The sequence below is a fragment of the Nanorana parkeri genome, unplaced genomic scaffold, assembly GCF_000935625.1.
Source record: "Nanorana parkeri isolate BGI_ZX_2015 unplaced genomic scaffold, ASM93562v1 scaffold1388, whole genome shotgun sequence".
NCBI lineage: Eukaryota > Metazoa > Chordata > Amphibia > Anura > Dicroglossidae > Nanorana > Nanorana parkeri.
In genome coordinates, this window is record NW_017307656.1 from 249,103 (window position 1) to 266,634 (window position 17,532).

General features: G+C 51.7%; 1 protein-coding gene across 4 annotated transcripts in view; it reads right to left on the reverse strand.

Annotated features, from left to right (window-relative positions):
• ARHGAP32 (Rho GTPase activating protein 32) overlaps positions 1-17,532 on the reverse strand; it is a 54,265-nt gene that overhangs the window by 15,122 nt on the left and 21,611 nt on the right. For all 4 annotated transcript variants that reach the window (XM_018569751.1, XM_018569750.1, XM_018569749.1 and 1 more), the window contains 5 exons: positions 15,761-15,910; positions 6,759-6,861; positions 5,964-6,108; positions 5,025-5,107; positions 1,447-1,554 (listed from right to left, as the gene is read on the reverse strand). In XM_018569751.1, coding sequence (XP_018425253.1) covers positions 1,447-1,554; positions 5,025-5,107; positions 5,964-6,108; positions 6,759-6,861; positions 15,761-15,910 — 589 coding nt within the window. The remainder of the gene's footprint in view (positions 1-1,446; positions 1,555-5,024; positions 5,108-5,963; positions 6,109-6,758; positions 6,862-15,760; positions 15,911-17,532) is intronic.

A 17,532-nucleotide genomic window follows, 5' to 3' on the forward strand; every position in this document is an offset into this window, starting at 1 on the left:
CATTCCCCCCCCCCCCGCCCCCCTTCATCTCATGCATATATTGATTTATTTTCCAGCAAAACAATGCTGCTGACTTCATTCCCATCCCCAGCTTGCCTAGGGAAAGGGCTCTTGGGAGATGTAGTTCTGGGAGCTGTCTAGCTGTCTATATCACTAGTAACTGAACTCCTAGTAAGAGGTCTGCTGATGATCTCACCGGGAATAATTTCTTGCTATAGAAACAAGGTAAAAAGTAAAAAATGTTGCTGGAAGAACATGTTTGGAGAACGGGGGGTACATACAGGTAATGTCTGGAGATATCATTTAACTTCAAGCTAAAACCATTTTATTTTCACAATGATCCTGGAGATAATATTGGTTAAGACAAACTAAATTCAACATAAAAGAATCAATATTTAATGACGTGTCTTTCATTTTGGCTGGAAGATAATTCATGGTAATAACATTCTTCCCTTCTGATAACCACAGGGAACAATTTGGCTTCATGTAACAGATGTTTATCATTGCGGCTGCCAGATCCCTCATCACACACAGTATGGAAGCTGCCTCCTAGCTGGGATCCCCAGGGTCAGGGGGCTCTAGAAGGGTTCAGGCAACTGAAGTTTGGGGTGATGATATGGCTTCCCCCTTCTGGAGGTGAGGACATGGCTTCCCCCTTCTGGAGGTGAGGACATGGCTTCCCCCTTCTGGAGGTGAGGACATGGTTTCTCCCCTTCTGGAGGTGAGGACATGGCTTCCCCCCTTCTGGAGGTGAGGACATGGCTTCCCCCTTCTGGAGGTGAGGACATGGCTTTCCCCCCTTCTGGAGGTGAGGACATGGCTTCCCCCCTTCTGGAGGTGAGGACATGGTTTCCCCCCTTCTGGAGGTGAGGACATGGCTTCCCCCCTTCTGGAGGTGAGGACATGGTTTCTCCCCTTCTGGAGGTGAGGACATGGTTTCTCCCCTTCTGGAGGTGATGATATGGCTTCCCCCTTCTGGAGGTGAGGACATGGCTTCCCCCTTCTGGAGGTGAGGACATGGTTTTCCCCCTTCTGGAGATGAGGACATGGTTTCTCCCCTTCTGGAGGTGATGATATGGCTTCCCCCTTCTGGAGGTGAGGACATGGTTTCTCCCCTTCTGGAGGTGAGGAAATGGCTTCCCCCCCTTCTGGAGGTGAGGACATGGCTTCCCCTTCTGGGCCGGGAACAGGGCTTCCCCTTCTGGGCCGGGGACACGGCTTCCCCTTACGGGCCGGGGGACACGGTTTCCCTTTCTGGGCCGGGGACACGGCTTCCCCTTCTGGGCCGGGGACACGGCTCTGTGTAGTGATGGATGTTTGGAAGATACAGCAGAGATCAGGACTCGGCCCCCACAGCTAGGTGTTAGAAACACTAAAAATGTAAAAAGCTAGCACAGGCCTTCTACCCCGTGTCTTGTACCATACCGAGATGGAACGGTCCCGTACCGGAGAAGGTTGGGGGCCCACACGATAGCCAGGTTCTTGGTGTGCATGTTGGTGATGGAGCAGTAGGTTGCAAGGCAAGATAAGTGGCGCATAAGAAACTCCAGCGTCCTGCAAATGAAAGATGATGAGAGTTATACTTCTATACACAATATTCAATGATAAGATCTCCTCATAAAATGAACATTACCCGGCTACAGACCCGGCTTGTGTAATACAATATTTACTGCCCGTGTGTGAGAATAAGATAGAAATATAACTCTGCATTGTAAAGAGAACCAAACCGAGCGATGAAAAGAACGGACGGGAGATTCTTATTGTGTGTGAGTAACGCTGTACACAACATATCATTATAAAGTGTCGGCCATTACTGGATCATGTACCAGGATTATGACACAAAGATTCTGTCCTGACGGCCTCCCATTCCTCCTCCGTGTCGCGTTATCTGTCATCTAATAATTAAAGGAGAACTATGAGGGAGGACACAAACTAGCGTCCTCCCGTCACCCTAAGCTCAGTATATAGGGAGCTGCTGCTCGCGGTATACTGAGACGCCGCAGCCGGAGCGGATCCCGACATCACTGTCTGTATCCGCCCAGCTGCGTGAGTGACAGCTGGCTCTGCCTATCTAGAGACAGAGCCAGCTGTACCCGCCCCCTCCCCCGTCCGTCCCCACAGTCAGCGCTGGAGGATCGGAGCGGGGAGAATCCCTGCAGGGAGCCGTGAGTGACAGTCATTACTCTCTCTGCAGGGATAGATCGAGAGGTGAGTGAACGCCGGTATGTGTTCGCTCACTTCCCGATCTCCTGAGCCGACCTGTGACAGTCTCATTGTCACAGGTCGGGTCAGATTATGAGGGGATGGATTCCACCCGGATGGAGAGAACGTTGCAGGATCGTATAAACTTCTCATTGTGTGGATTCAGTGAGTGTGTACGGCGAGTAGTCAGGACTCGGGGTGGTTACAGCATCTGCTGCTATAGAGTCTTCAGACAAGTTGTATCATGACCGTCCCCTCCACATTCCATCATGTTACACCCAGAGAGGCAGCTGCAGGGACCAATACATGGCAGGAAATCACACATCTTACCCGTGATATGTTTGATGAATGAAAAGGCCAACACTCACAACCGGGGCTACCTATGTCATATCACAGGGCTACCTATGTCATATCACAGGGCTACCTATGTCATATCACAGGGCTACCTATGTCATATCAGAGGGCTACCTATGTCATATCAGAGGGCTACCTATGTCATATCAGAGGGCTACCTATGTCATATCAGAGGGCTACCTATGTCATATCAGAGGGCTACCTATGTCATATCAGAGGGCTACCTATGTCATATCAGAGGGCTACCTATGTCATATCAGAGGGCTACCTATGTCATATCAGAGGGCTACCTATGTCATATCAGAGGGCTACCTATGTCATATCAGAGGGCTACCTATGTCATATCAGAGGGCTACCTATGTCATATCAGAGGGCTACCTATGTCATATCAGAGGGCTACCTATGTCATATCAGAGGGCTACCTATGTCATATCAGAGGGCTACCTATGTCATATCAGAGGGCTACCTATGTCATATCAGAGGGCTACCTATGTCATATCAGAGGGCTACCTATGTCATATCAGAGGGCTACCTATGTCATATCAGAGGGCTACCTATGTCATATCAGAGGGCTACCTATGTCATATCAGAGGGCTACCTATGTCATATCAGAGGGCTACCTATGTCATATCAGAGGGCTACCTATGTCATATCAGAGGGCTACCTATGTCATATCAGAGGGCTACCTATGTCATATCAGAGGGCTACCTATGTCATATCAGAGGGCTACCTATGTCATATCAGAGGGCTACCTATGTCATATCAGAGGGCTACCTATGTCATATCAGAGGGCTACCTATGTCATATCAGAGGGCTACCTATGTCATATCAGAGGGCTACCTATGTCATATCAGAGGGCTACCTATGTCATATCAGAGGGCTACCTATGTCATATCAGAGGGCTACCTATGTCATATCAGAGGGCTACCTATGTCATATCAGAGGGCTACCTATGTCATATCAGAGGGCTACCTATGTCATATCAGAGGGCTACCTATGTCATATCAGAGGGCTACCTATGTCATATCAGAGGGCTACCTATGTCATATCAGAGGGCTACCTATGTCATATCAGAGGGCTACCTATGTCATATCAGAGGGCTACCTATGTCATATCAGAGGGCTACCTATGTCATATCAGAGGGCTACCTATGTCATATCAGAGGGCTACCTATGTCATATCAGAGGGCTACCTATGTCATATCAGAGGGCTACCTATGTCATATCAGAGGGCTACCTATGTCATATCAGAGGGCTACCTATGTCATATCAGAGGGCTACCTATGTCATATCAGAGGGCTACCTATGTCATATCAGAGGGCTACCTATGTCATATCAGAGGGCTACCTATGTCATATCAGAGGGCTACCTATGTCATATCAGAGGGCTACCTATGTCATATCAGAGGGCTACCTATGTCATATCAGAGGGCTACCTATGTCATATCAGAGGGCTACCTATGTCATATCAGAGGGCTACCTATGTCATATCAGAGGGCTACCTATGTCATATCAGAGGGCTACCTATGTCATATCAGAGGGCTACCTATGTCATATCAGAGGGCTACCTATGTCATATCAGAGGGCTACCTATGTCATATCAGAGGGCTACCTATGTCATATCAGAGGGCTACCTATGTCATATCAGAGGGCTACCTATGTCATATCAGAGGGCTACCTATGTCATATCAGAGGGCTACCTATGTCATATCAGAGGGCTACCTATGTCATATCAGAGGGCTACCTATGTCATATCAGAGGGCTACCTATGTCATATCAGAGGGCTACCTATGTCATATCAGAGGGCTACCTATGTCATATCAGAGGGCTACCTATGTCATATCAGAGGGCTACCTATGTCATATCAGAGGGCTACCTATGTCATATCAGAGGGCTACCTATGTCATATCAGAGGGCTACCTATGTCATATCAGAGGGCTACCTATGTCATATCAGAGGGCTACCTATGTCATATCAGAGGGCTACCTATGTCATATCAGAGGGCTACCTATGTCATATCAGAGGGCTACCTATGTCATATCAGAGGGCTACCTATGTCATATCAGAGGGCTACCTATGTCATATCAGAGGGCTACCTATGTCATATCAGAGGGCTACCTATGTCATATCACAGGGCTACCTATGTCATATCACAGGGCTACCTATGTCATATCACAGGGCTACCTATGTCATATCACAGGGCTACCCGTGTCATATCACAGGGCCTACCTATGTCATATCACAGGGCCTACCTATGTCATATCACAGGGCCTACCTATGTCATATCACAGGGCCTACCTATGTCATATCACAGGGCTACCTATGTCATATCACAGGGCTACCTATGTCATATCACAGGGTACCAAGTGATCATTAGCAGTATATTTAGAAACATTTGTGTCATCAATCACCATTTCCCCTCCTATAGTGATAAGGATCATAGGGCCGGCATAGGACAAGGAGGACTGACCGGTAATGTGGAGGAGGCAGCTGCTGGATGACATCATGGATCTTCACCAGTCTCTCTTCATCTGTTGCAGCCGACACAGCGTCCTGGTAAGATAGAACACACCTTACAACAAATACAACAGGTGACGGGTGTTGTGTATATGTCAGTGAGGTGAGTGTAGGAGAGTACACCCCGAGTGTTGTGTATATGTCGGAGAGCTGAGTGTAGGAGAGTACACCCCGAGTGTTGTGTATATGTCAGTGAGGTGAGTGTAGGAGAGTACACCCCGGTGTTGTGTATATGTCAGTGAGGTGAGTGTAGGAGAGTACACCCCGGTGTTGTGTATATGTCAGTGAGGTGAGTGTAGGAGAGTACACCCCGGTGTTGTGTATATGTCAGTGAGGTGAGTGTAGGAGAGTACACCCCGGTGTTGTGTATATGTCAGTGAGGTGAGTGTAGGAGAGTACACCCCGAGTGTTGTGTATATGTCGGAGAGCTGAGTGTAGGAGAGTACACCCCGAGTGTTGTGTATATGTCAGTGAGGTGAGTGTAGGAGAGTACACCCCGAGTGTTGTGTATATGTCAGTGAGGTGAGGGTAGGAGAGTACACCCCGAGTGTTGTGTATGTGTCAGTGAGGTGAGGGTAGGAGAGTACACCCCGAGTGTTGTGTATATGTCAGTGAGGTGAGGGTAGGAGAGTACACCCCGGTGTTGTGTATATGTCGGAGAGGTGAGTGTAGGAGAGTACACCCCGAGTGTTGTGTATATGTCGGAGAGGTGAGTGTAGGAGAGTACACCCCGGTGTTGTGTATATGTCAGTGAGGTGAGGGTAGGAGAGTACACCCCGGTGTTGTGTATATGTCAGTGAGGTGAGGGTAGGAGAGTACACCCCGAGTGTTGTGTATATGTCAGAGAGTACACCCCGGGTATAGCAGATCCCCTGATGGCGTGTATACTCACAGAAAATTTCTCATAGAGTTGGTAGGTCAGCAGTGGATTGGGAAGCTCTCGGAAGTAGAGTTTGCACAGAGAGCCAACACAGTGGATATCCTGGATGTACACATCTTTAGTCAGGTCTGGGATCTGCTCCGAGTCAAACTCGTGTCTAACAGGGCGACATAAAACACAGAAATTGAGGATAATGAAGTTTAGTCCGGGAACACCAATCCTTCCCAAAGCCCAACAGCTGCCAGGAACCCCGTCCTCCACGCCCGATTATAAGGGGGCGCTGCGTGTCTAATAGTGACGCCGTCCTCCACGCCCGATTATAAGGGGGCGCTGCGTGTCTAATAGTGACCCCGTCCTCCACGCCCGATTATAAGGGGGGGCTGCGTGTCTAATAGTGACCCCGTCCTCCACACCGGATTATAAGGGGGCGCTGCGTGTCTAATAGTGACGCCGTCCTCCACACCGGATTATAAGGGGGCGCTGCGTGTCTAATAGTGACGCCGTCCTCCACACCCGATTGTAAGGGGGGGCTGCGTGTCTAATAGTGACCCCGTTCTCCGCACCTGATTATAAGGGGGCGCTGCGTGTCTAATAGTGACCCCGTTCTCCGCACCTGATTATAAGGGGGCGCTGCGTGTCTAATAGTGACCCCGTTCTCCGCACCTGATTATAAGGGGGCGCTGTATATCTGACAATACTGATGCGGTCTCATATTATTATATGCAGTATATCACCGTCTTGCCTTGCTCGGCACCTTTTGTGTTTGGTTGCATGCCGGGAACAAGTGAAATGAGACAAATTGCTCACCGTAGTTTCTGTATATTGGAGGCGATCCCAGACAGTCGGTAAATCCCGTCCACAATGCCATGTTTCTCTATGAACTCTGTGCAGCTTCGGAGGACCTGAGGGACTTTACGGAGGTAGAAGTGGGAGGAACAGATTAGAAACCACATCACAGCCAGATGAACAAAACAGCAATTTCCTGCCCACACAGCAGACAATGAAGTGAACATTCGCTTTATAATAACACCACAGAGCACTTAATAAAGTCATTCAGATAATTACTATCCTGTCAGTGCCGCTGGATCCTGGCAGAGAGCCTCCCACGGTGCGGCCTCCATTAACTCTTCACCTCTGTGCTCACAGCCTCTATACCGTGTGCAGAACTTTGGGTCCAGAGTGACCTCCTGCAATCAGCTTCTCCGGGATGGAGAAAACCGAACACTGTGCCGAGCGACAAGCGTGCTACTAACCCAAAACATGGCTGCATTTCTATCCGGTGCTATAAACAAGGAAACCTGTGAACGATGCCGGTGGGAGGCCAACAGCCAGCTCATCTCTACACCCGTCTCACCTCCCTAAATGTTAGTGAGGATGGATGGTGGGATGGGGAGCTCTGAGGGGCTCGTTAAATTTAATCTTATGGAGCCCAATGTGAGTTCTGTGTTACATGGTAACATTGTAACAATCGCTGATACATTGAGGAGACGTTATGTGATGAGTGAACTCCTACAACCAACGCGTCTGAGAAGGTTCCCATTGATCCCGGTGATGGCAGAGACGGTAGTAGTAGTTAGTCGCATTCCACTGCAAGTGAGCTGAACGGCAGCTGAGAACGCTCTCCGGACAAGCAGCTAAATGTCTTTAAAGGGGCAGTCCACCTTTCTGCAAAAATGTAACAAGTCCAGCCACATAAATATGTGCATTTAATCAATGTCTGCATTCAGGTCTTCAGTGTTTTGTGGGTGCAATGCTCAGGATCCTGCAGTGTTTTGTGGGTGCAATTTTTAGGATCCTGCAGTGTTTTGTGGGTGCAATGCTCAGGATCCTGCAGTGTTTTGTGGGTGCAATTTTTAGGATCCTGCAGTGTTTTGTGGGTGCAATGCTCAGGATCCTGCAGTGTTTTGTGGGTGCAATGCTCAGGATCCTGCAGTGTTTTGTGGGTGCAATTTTTAGGATCCTGCAGTGTTTTGTGGGTGCAATGCTCAGGATCCTGCAGTGTTTTGTGGGTGCAATGCTCAGGATCCTGCAGTGTTCTGCATGTTGCATCCTAAAGCATGGTCCCAAAGGTGGAGTGAGCCCTTAACGTTCCAGAACAAGTCCATTTGCATGTGACTGACCACTACTCCTAGAGAGCCGCGGTTGTAGGTGATTGCCTGTAACTGGTCCCTGAGATTTCCGAGCACCCTGAAAGTCCTTTGCATGCTCGTTACCACACGTATGTTAATGCAGAAACGACACGGTAATTGCAGAGCCTCAGAACAGTTGCATCACCAATAAAAACTGGTTGGCCAACTTAAGTCTGGCTGCACCAACTGCTCAATGTTGACACCTGGCTGTATGAGCCGAGTCCCTGCATCAGGAAAACAGAAACTTCTCCTAACATCGCTCATCATATATATAAGAGGCTGAAGGTTTCGTGATTCGGGTCATCGATGGATTCTTCTCCATTAGATCTCCGTGTTCCAGCAGACACGGCTGGGTAGACGAGGGTCACGTGACTCTCTAGGTCTTTAGACACGACACAAAGGCGTAACATGCCCGGGCTCTTCCCAATTATTCCTCGGGACAAATATGCAAAGCACGGGAGTAAACGGCCCATCCCCCCACCGAGACTGCACAGCGTGAGCAGAACAATGACGAGATACAAAATCCTGAGAATGGCCAACATTCCCCCGATCTATAGTATCGGAGGAGGTAAACGGATACAACTGATACTGGCCCATGGTCCGCTTACCCCCCCAGCACTGAGCAAAGGTGAATGCGTTGTGAATAATGGGGAGGTCAGGTGACACACTCTGCACAATTTCTTTACAGACCATATGTGATCTCTGCAGCGTGCTGACCGCCTTGTGTTAGGCTGGGCACACACCTTACATGACTTTTGTCTTGCGATGGTTGTAAGGTACTTAAAAAAATGTACGATCTGCCTATCTTGCATAGGCAGATCATACTTGCGATGATCGCAAGCCACGCCCCCTGAGGGGCGGGCTTCCGATGACCGCAATGCCGAACGGGCAGTGTGCGCTTGCGCACACCGGCCCGTACGGCTTTCATGGTACGGACATGCCACAAACCCGCCGAACGTCGTACGATGCTCGGCGGGTTTTCGAACATGTCCGTAAGTTCAAAGTCGTGCGACCTTACAGTAGTAGAGGTCGCACGGCTTCCACACACCTTACCATAATCGTACGATCGCGGGATTTCCCGAGATTATCGTAAGGTGTGTGGGGACCTTTAGGAGGAAGGGGCAGAGATAACCCGGGTCGTGTCTGTACAATCCCAGAAGGAGAAATGATGTCACCAGCACACCATAAAAGTCCATTTAATGACCCATTGCCATTCTGTGCCAATTGCCTGACAATGGGTCATTAAATGGACTTTTATGGTGCGCTGGTGACATCATTTCTCCTTCCGTGTTATTCACGGTGCCGTCCGCGGTTACTACAAGCACCCACCCGTCTGCACGGGTCTCTTGGATGTTCTGGTAAGGGGTGCAGCAAGAGTTCGGGTTCTTTGTACAATTCCAGAGACTCTGCCAGGTTTCAGCGTGTCACCTCTTCCAGTATCCCGAGATTCTCAGGCGTCACCCCGTAATGCCGGCTCTGCCCTGTAATTATATCTCATCGGGTCCCTTCCGTGCCGTGCTCATATATTGTACAGGAACACCGCAGACTATGGAGGAGACAGAACACAACTGGAGTGTGACAGCAAACATAACAAATCACCAGAGCGCACAGCAAAGGGCCAATCAGAAGTTACTTCTCTACACCGGGGGAGGGGCCCCCAATGTTATGTGTCACTATCTACTGTTCAAATGACGAGCTCAATAAGATCTACCAATGAAACCCCTCCCCCAAAAAAACTGGGCTTCAGCGGTTCTTACTACATTTCCAATCCCGTCTCTCCTCGCTCGCTCTCTCTCTGTGTCTCTCCTCGCTCGCTCTCTCTCTGTGTCTCTCCTCGCTCGCTCTCTCTCTGTGTCTCTCCTCGCTCGCTCTCTCTCTGTGTCTCTCCTCGCTCGCTCTCTCTCTGTGTCTCTCCTCGCTCGCTCTCTCTCTGTGTCTCTCCTCGCTCGCTCTCTCTCTGTGTCTCTCCTCGCTCGCTCTCTCTCTGTGTCTCTCCTCGCTCGCTCTCTCTCTGTGTCTCTCCTCGCTCGCTCTCTCTCTGTGTCTCTCCTCGCTCGCTCTCTCTCTGTGTCTCTCCTCGCTCGCTCTCTCTCTGTGTCTCTCCTCGCTCGCTCTCTCTCTGTGTCTCTCCTCGCTCGCTCTCTCTCTGTGTCTCTCCTCGCTCGCTCTCTCTCTGTGTCTCTCCTCGCTCGCTCTCTCTCTGTGTCTCTCCTCGCTCGCTCTCTCTCTGTGTCTCTCCTCGCTCGCTCTCTCTCTGTGTCTCTCCTCGCTCGCTCTCTCTCTGTGTCTCTCCTCGCTCGCTCTCTCTCTGTGTCTCTCCTCGCTCGCTCTCTCTCTGTGTCTCTCCTCGCTCGCTCTCTCTCTGTGTCTCTCCTCGCTCGCTCTCTCTCTGTGTCTCTCCTCGCTCGCTCTCTCTCTGTGTCTCTCCTCGCTCGCTCTCTCTCTGTGTCTCTCCTCGCTCGCTCTCTCTCTGTGTCTCTCCTCGCTCGCTCTCTCTCTGTGTCTCTCCTCGCTCGCTCTCTCTCTGTGTCTCTCCTCGCTCGCTCTCTCTCTGTGTCTCTCCTCGCTCGCTCTCTCTCTGTGTCTCTCCTCGCTCGCTCTCTCTCTGTGTCTCTCCTCGCTCGCTCTCTCTCTGTGTCTCTCCTCGCTCGCTCTCTCTCTGTGTCTCTCCTCGCTCGCTCTCTCTCTGTGTCTCTCCTCGCTCGCTCTCTCTCTGTGTCTCTCCTCGCTCGCTCTCTCTCTGTGTCTCTCCTCGCTCGCTCTCTCTCTGTGTCTCTCCTCGCTCGCTCTCTCTCTGTGTCTCTCCTCGCTCGCTCTCTCTCTGTGTCTCTCCTCGCTCGCTCTCTCTCTGTGTCTCTCCTCGCTCGCTCTCTCTCTGTGTCTCTCCTCGCTCGCTCTCTCTCTGTGTCTCTCCTCGCTCGCTCTCTCTCTGTGTCTCTCCTCGCTCGCTCTCTCTCTGTGTCTCTCCTCGCTCGCTCTCTCTCTGTGTCTCTCCTCGCTCGCTCTCTCTCTGTGTCTCTCCTCGCTCGCTCTCTCTCTGTGTCTCTCCTCGCTCGCTCTCTCTCTGTGTCTCTCCTCGCTCGCTCTCTCTCTGTGTCTCTCCTCGCTCGCTCTCTCTCTGTGTCTCTCCTCGCTCGCTCTCTCTCTGTGTCTCTCCTCGCTCGCTCTCTCTCTGTGTCTCTCCTCGCTCGCTCTCTCTCTGTGTCTCTCCTCGCTCGCTCTCTCTCTGTGTCTCTCCTCGCTCGCTCTCTCTCTGTGTCTCTCCTCGCTCGCTCTCTCTCTGTGTCTCTCCTCGCTCGCTCTCTCTCTGTGTCTCTCCTCGCTCGCTCTCTCTCTGTGTCTCTCCTCGCTCGCTCTCTCTCTGTGTCTCTCCTCGCTCGCTCTCTCTCTGTGTCTCTCCTCGCTCGCTCTCTCTCTGTGTCTCTCCTCGCTCGCTCTCTCTCTGTGTCTCTCCTCGCTCGCTCTCTCTCTGTGTCTCTCCTCGCTCGCTCTCTCTCTGTGTCTCTCCTCGCTCGCTCTCTCTCTGTGTCTCTCCTCGCTCGCTCTCTCTCTGTGTCTCTCCTCGCTCGCTCTCTCTCTGTGTCTCTCCTCGCTCGCTCTCTCTCTGTGTCTCTCCTCGCTCGCTCTCTCTCTGTGTCTCTCCTCGCTCGCTCTCTCTCTGTGTCTCTCCTCGCTCGCTCTCTCTCTGTGTCTCTCCTCGCTCGCTCTCTCTCTGTGTCTCTCCTCGCTCGCTCTCTCTCTGTGTCTCTCCTCGCTCGCTCTCTCTCTGTGTCTCTCCTCGCTCGCTCTCTCTCTGTGTCTCTCCTCGCTCGCTCTCTCTCTGTGTCTCTCCTCGCTCGCTCTCTCTCTGTGTCTCTCCTCGCTCGCTCTCTCTCTGTGTCTCTCCTCGCTCGCTCTCTCTCTGTGTCTCTCCTCGCTCGCTCTCTCTCTGTGTCTCTCCTCGCTCGCTCTCTCTCTGTGTCTCTCCTCGCTCGCTCTCTCTCTGTGTCTCTCCTCGCTCGCTCTCTCTCTGTGTCTCTCCTCGCTCGCTCTCTCTCTGTGTCTCTCCTCGCTCGCTCTCTCTCTGTGTCTCTCCTCGCTCGCTCTCTCTCTGTGTCTCTCCTCGCTCGCTCTCTCTCTGTGTCTCTCCTCGCTCGCTCTCTCTCTGTGTCTCTCCTCGCTCGCTCTCTCTCTGTGTCTCTCCTCGCTCGCTCTCTCTCTGTGTCTCTCCTCGCTCGCTCTCTCTCTGTGTCTCTCCTCGCTCGCTCTCTCTCTGTGTCTCTCCTCGCTCGCTCTCTCTCTGTGTCTCTCCTCGCTCGCTCTCTCTCTGTGTCTCTCCTCGCTCGCTCTCTCTCTGTGTCTCTCCTCGCTCGCTCTCTCTCTGTGTCTCTCCTCGCTCGCTCTCTCTCTGTGTCTCTCCTCGCTCGCTCTCTCTCTGTGTCTCTCCTCGCTCGCTCTCTCTCTGTGTCTCTCCTCGCTCGCTCTCTCTCTGTGTCTCTCCTCGCTCGCTCTCTCTCTGTGTCTCTCCTCGCTCGCTCTCTCTCTGTGTCTCTCCTCGCTCGCTCTCTCTCTGTGTCTCTCCTCGCTCGCTCTCTCTCTGTGTCTCTCCTCGCTCGCTCTCTCTCTGTGTCTCTCCTCGCTCGCTCTCTCTCTGTGTCTCTCCTCGCTCGCTCTCTCTCTGTGTCTCTCCTCGCTCGCTCTCTCTCTGTGTCTCTCCTCGCTCGCTCTCTCTCTGTGTCTCTCCTCGCTCGCTCTCTCTCTGTGTCTCTCCTCGCTCGCTCTCTCTCTGTGTCTCTCCTCGCTCGCTCTCTCTCTGTGTCTCTCCTCGCTCGCTCTCTCTCTGTGTCTCTCCTCGCTCGCTCTCTCTCTGTGTCTCTCCTCGCTCGCTCTCTCTCTGTGTCTCTCCTCGCTCGCTCTCTCTCTGTGTCTCTCCTCGCTCGCTCTCTCTCTGTGTCTCTCCTCGCTCGCTCTCTCTCTGTGTCTCTCCTCGCTCGCTCTCTCTCTGTGTCTCTCCTCGCTCGCTCTCTCTCTGTGTCTCTCCTCGCTCGCTCTCTCTCTGTGTCTCTCCTCGCTCGCTCTCTCTCTGTGTCTCTCCTCGCTCGCTCTCTCTCTGTGTCTCTCCTCGCTCGCTCTCTCTCTGTGTCTCTCCTCGCTCGCTCTCTCTCTGTGTCTCTCCTCGCTCGCTCTCTCTCTGTGTCTCTCCTCGCTCGCTCTCTCTCTGTGTCTCTCCTCGCTCGCTCTCTCTCTGTGTCTCTCCTCGCTCGCTCTCTCTCTGTGTCTCTCCTCGCTCGCTCTCTCTCTGTGTCTCTCCTCGCTCGCTCTCTCTCTGTGTCTCTCCTCGCTCGCTCTCTCTCTGTGTCTCTCCTCGCTCGCTCTCTCTCTGTGTCTCTCCTCGCTCGCTCTCTCTCTGTGTCTCTCCTCGCTCGCTCTCTCTCTGTGTCTCTCCTCGCTCGCTCTCTCTCTGTGTCTCTCCTCGCTCGCTCTCTCTCTGTGTCTCTCCTCGCTCGCTCTCTCTCTGTGTCTCTCCTCGCTCGCTCTCTCTCTGTGTCTCTCCTCGCTCGCTCTCTCTCTGTGTCTCTCCTCGCTCGCTCTCTCTCTGTGTCTCTCCTCGCTCGCTCTCTCTCTGTGTCTCTCCTCGCTCGCTCTCTCTCTGTGTCTCTCCTCGCTCGCTCTCTCTCTGTGTCTCTCCTCGCTCGCTCTCTCTCTGTGTCTCTCCTCGCTCGCTCTCTCTCTGTGTCTCTCCTCGCTCGCTCTCTCTCTGTGTCTCTCCTCGCTCGCTCTCTCTCTGTGTCTCTCCTCGCTCGCTCTCTCTCTGTGTCTCTCCTCGCTCGCTCTCTCTCTGTGTCTCTCCTCGCTCGCTCTCTCTCTGTGTCTCTCCTCGCTCGCTCTCTCTCTGTGTCTCTCCTCGCTCTCTCTCTCGGGGTCTCTCCTCGCTCTCTCTCTCGGTGTCTCTCCTCGCTCTCTCTCTCCTGGCTGTCTAGCAGCTATTGGATTAGCCAGCTTGTTCAATAAACACACAAGGACTGGCGCGATGACCCAATGGGCACCCCTGATCTGCACTGACCCTGAGTATAGGTGATACAGAACCTCTTCCGTGGACCAAAGACGTCAAACTCCATGTAGTTACACAAGTGTGGGTCAGCTCCCTGTAAGTGGGCTGCCTGTGTGCATGTCGCCTATGTGGACCTCCTAGGTGCCTCTTGGCCATGGTGGTATGAAGTAGACGGCCTCGTGTATCAAGAAAGACTTGTACATCCTTCTAGCTGCCAACCGATGACATTCAGATAGAGACCGTCATCTCTCCACCACCACCAATCACATTCCTGCCTGCCCTGGAAGATAAAAGTCTTTGAAGGGACTCTGCTTCGTATGACAACATGATAGTATATATCAGGGGGGGGGGTGCAAACTCTGGTCCTCCGGCTGCGGTGCAACTACAAGTCCCATAAGGCATTGCAACACTCTGACAGGCACACAAATGGCTCCCAGAGGGGGAGATGGGATTTGTAGATCCATCACAACTGGAGGGCTGTGTATACCCCTAGTGATTGTACAAAACAATATGGGGATAAGAGAACACTAGAAACCAATCGGAAATCTGTGAGGTGAAATCTTTGGGTCATTGGCACACCAGTATGTATGGACGTTGGGCCACGGGGGGCCACACACACTGAGACCCCCGGATTAGGTGTGTGGTAAGTCGCCACATTTGCACATAGGATATGAAAGCTCCCTGAGATCCTGTGTCGGTCATAGATCGACCTTCATGACTTCTTCTACCTCATGGAGGAGTCTCGGGGCGAGGACATTATTATTCCCACAGATAACATAGACGACTCGGATGGTCTCGGGGAACATTTTTGGTGGAACACATTTTGTCTTCTCGCGGAGAAGCTCCGAGCTGTCAGCTTGTTGTCTTTCCTGACGGAAGTGTTGCTGGTAATATGAGCGACACAAAGAAGACAACGCCGTGCGCACAACATTCCCGTCTAACCTGTTCATTGTGTGAGGGGGGAGATGTTCAGGAAAGGTACGGGCCCGTGTCATCACAGTATGCACGGATAACCCGACACCTTCTTCTCATACATCCGCATACCCTTCATCGTATACTGCCTCCCGCTGCGTATCCTCCCCCATATACTGCCCCCCGCTGCGTATCCTCCTCCGTATACTGCCCCCCGCTCCGTATCCTCCTCCGTATACTGCCCCCCGCTGCGTATCCTCCTCCATACACTGCCCCCCGCTGCGTATCCTCCTCCGTATACTGCCCCCCGCTCCGTATCCTCCTCCGTATACTGCCCCCCGCTGCGTATCCTCCTCCATACACTGCCCCCCGCTGCGTATCCTCCTCCGTATACTGCCCCCCGCTCCGTATCCTCCTCCGTATACTGCCCCCCGCTGCGTATCCTACACTGTGTATCCTCCACCGTATACTGCCCCCGCTGCGTATCCTTCATCCTATAGTGCCCCCACTGTGTATCCTCCACCGTATACTGCCCCCACTGCGTTGCCTCCACCGTATACTGCCTCCATTGCGTAGCCTCCACCTTATACCACCCCCACTGGGTATCCTCCACCATATATGGCCTCCACTGTGTATCCTCCATTGTACACTGCCCCCACAACATTGACAAACAGAAGCATATTGGAATTGCCCCCGTCCCGCACACAATGTATAATATCAGTCCCAGCAGGTCTTACCATCTTGGGCAGAGTTGAGAAGATGCTCCCCGAGGTCGCAGCCAAACACCCGTTCCCGCAGGATTCCGCGCTGCTTCAGCTTCTGCTTGCTGGGTCTGGACTTCATGAAGGTCCTCAGAAATGTGATCAGCTTGCCGTGTTTCCGGGATACTGCACAGACAGCAGAAGACCAACGTTACTCCAAGAATCACAAGATACTCGTACGGTTAACTGGCACAGACACAGACAGACATTGTGTGGAGGGGCGACACAAGAAGAGCAAATTCTTCCTGGCCTTGGAAGACGCATGTTGCCTGCTCTGTGTGAGATGAATCGGGGATATCACTAATAGACACAAAGATATCCTTCACAGTGCTGGCCGCTCACAGAGCCATTGTGCTATGAGGCTGGAGAACTGCGTATGAAGGAATACCGGAGCTAATGGGATGCTGTCGGCTATGGAACAAATCAAAGTCTGCGTTTCACTTTTCCTAGGCCGGGTTACACAATATAAAGTATTGTTGGTTGTGAGGGGTTAACGGCTTCACATTCTCTGTATTATCATAAATGGGTGCCACGGGTCAGAACATTCCACCTCCACCCTCCCAGCAGGTCCCCGGCACCTAGAAATCGACAATTACCCATCTTATATAACATGCATGGATGCTGGATAGGCAACACCATAGAATGACATCATACCAACCCTGACCAACATAGAAATACATTGTATAACCTACATCTACCCATCCCATATAACATGCCTGGATGCTGGATAGGCAACACCATAGAATGACATCATACCAACCCTGACCAACATAGAAATACATTGTATAACCTACATCTACCCATCCCATATAACATGCCTGGATGCTGGATAGGCAACACCATAGAATGACATCATGCCAACCCTGACCAACATAGAAATACATTGTATAACCTATATCTACCCATCCCATATAACATGCCTGGATGCTGGATAGGTAGCGCCATAGAACAATGTCATACCAACCCTGACCAACATAGAAATACATTGTATAACCTACATCTACCCATCCCATATAACATGCCTGGATACTGGATAGGCAACACCATAGAATGTCATGCCAACCCTGACCAACATAGAAATACATTGACCAACCTACATCTACCCATCCCATATAACATGCATGGATACTGGATAGGCAACACCATAGAACAATGTCATACCAACCCTGACTAACATAGAAATACATTGTATAACCTATATCTAACCATCCCATATAACAGGATGTAGATGCTGGATAGGTAGCACCATAGAATGACATCATGCCAACGCTGACCAACGAAAGTACATTTACTTATAGAGTTGTATACAATGGATAATGCAGAAGAACAGGGAACACCCCGGGGGGGATAGAACTATAGTGGGGCAAATCTCAGTCGGCATGAAATCTAGATTTATCAACATGCCCTAAAATCCAGAGTTGGGAAGTACCGCATCCTGTGCCAGATTGCCACTGGTACAGGAAGTGAGTAGAAATCCCCCAAGCGGGGACACACAACAGTAGAGCCGGGCGCAGGTTCTATCAAAAACATACAAGGTTTTGGTTAGAGTTCCACTTTAAATTAGGACTCTTCTTTTGCTCATGGCACCTAATCGACCCCTTGTCAGTATTTCACTGTACGGGCGGCAGAATATTCCTTCAAAGGGCAACAAAGCCTGAAAAAATGGCAACTAGAGAGAATAATAAGCTATTTGTACAAGTGACAACGCCGTACAGGGCGCAGGTTTGTGATAATAGAGATGGGGGGGG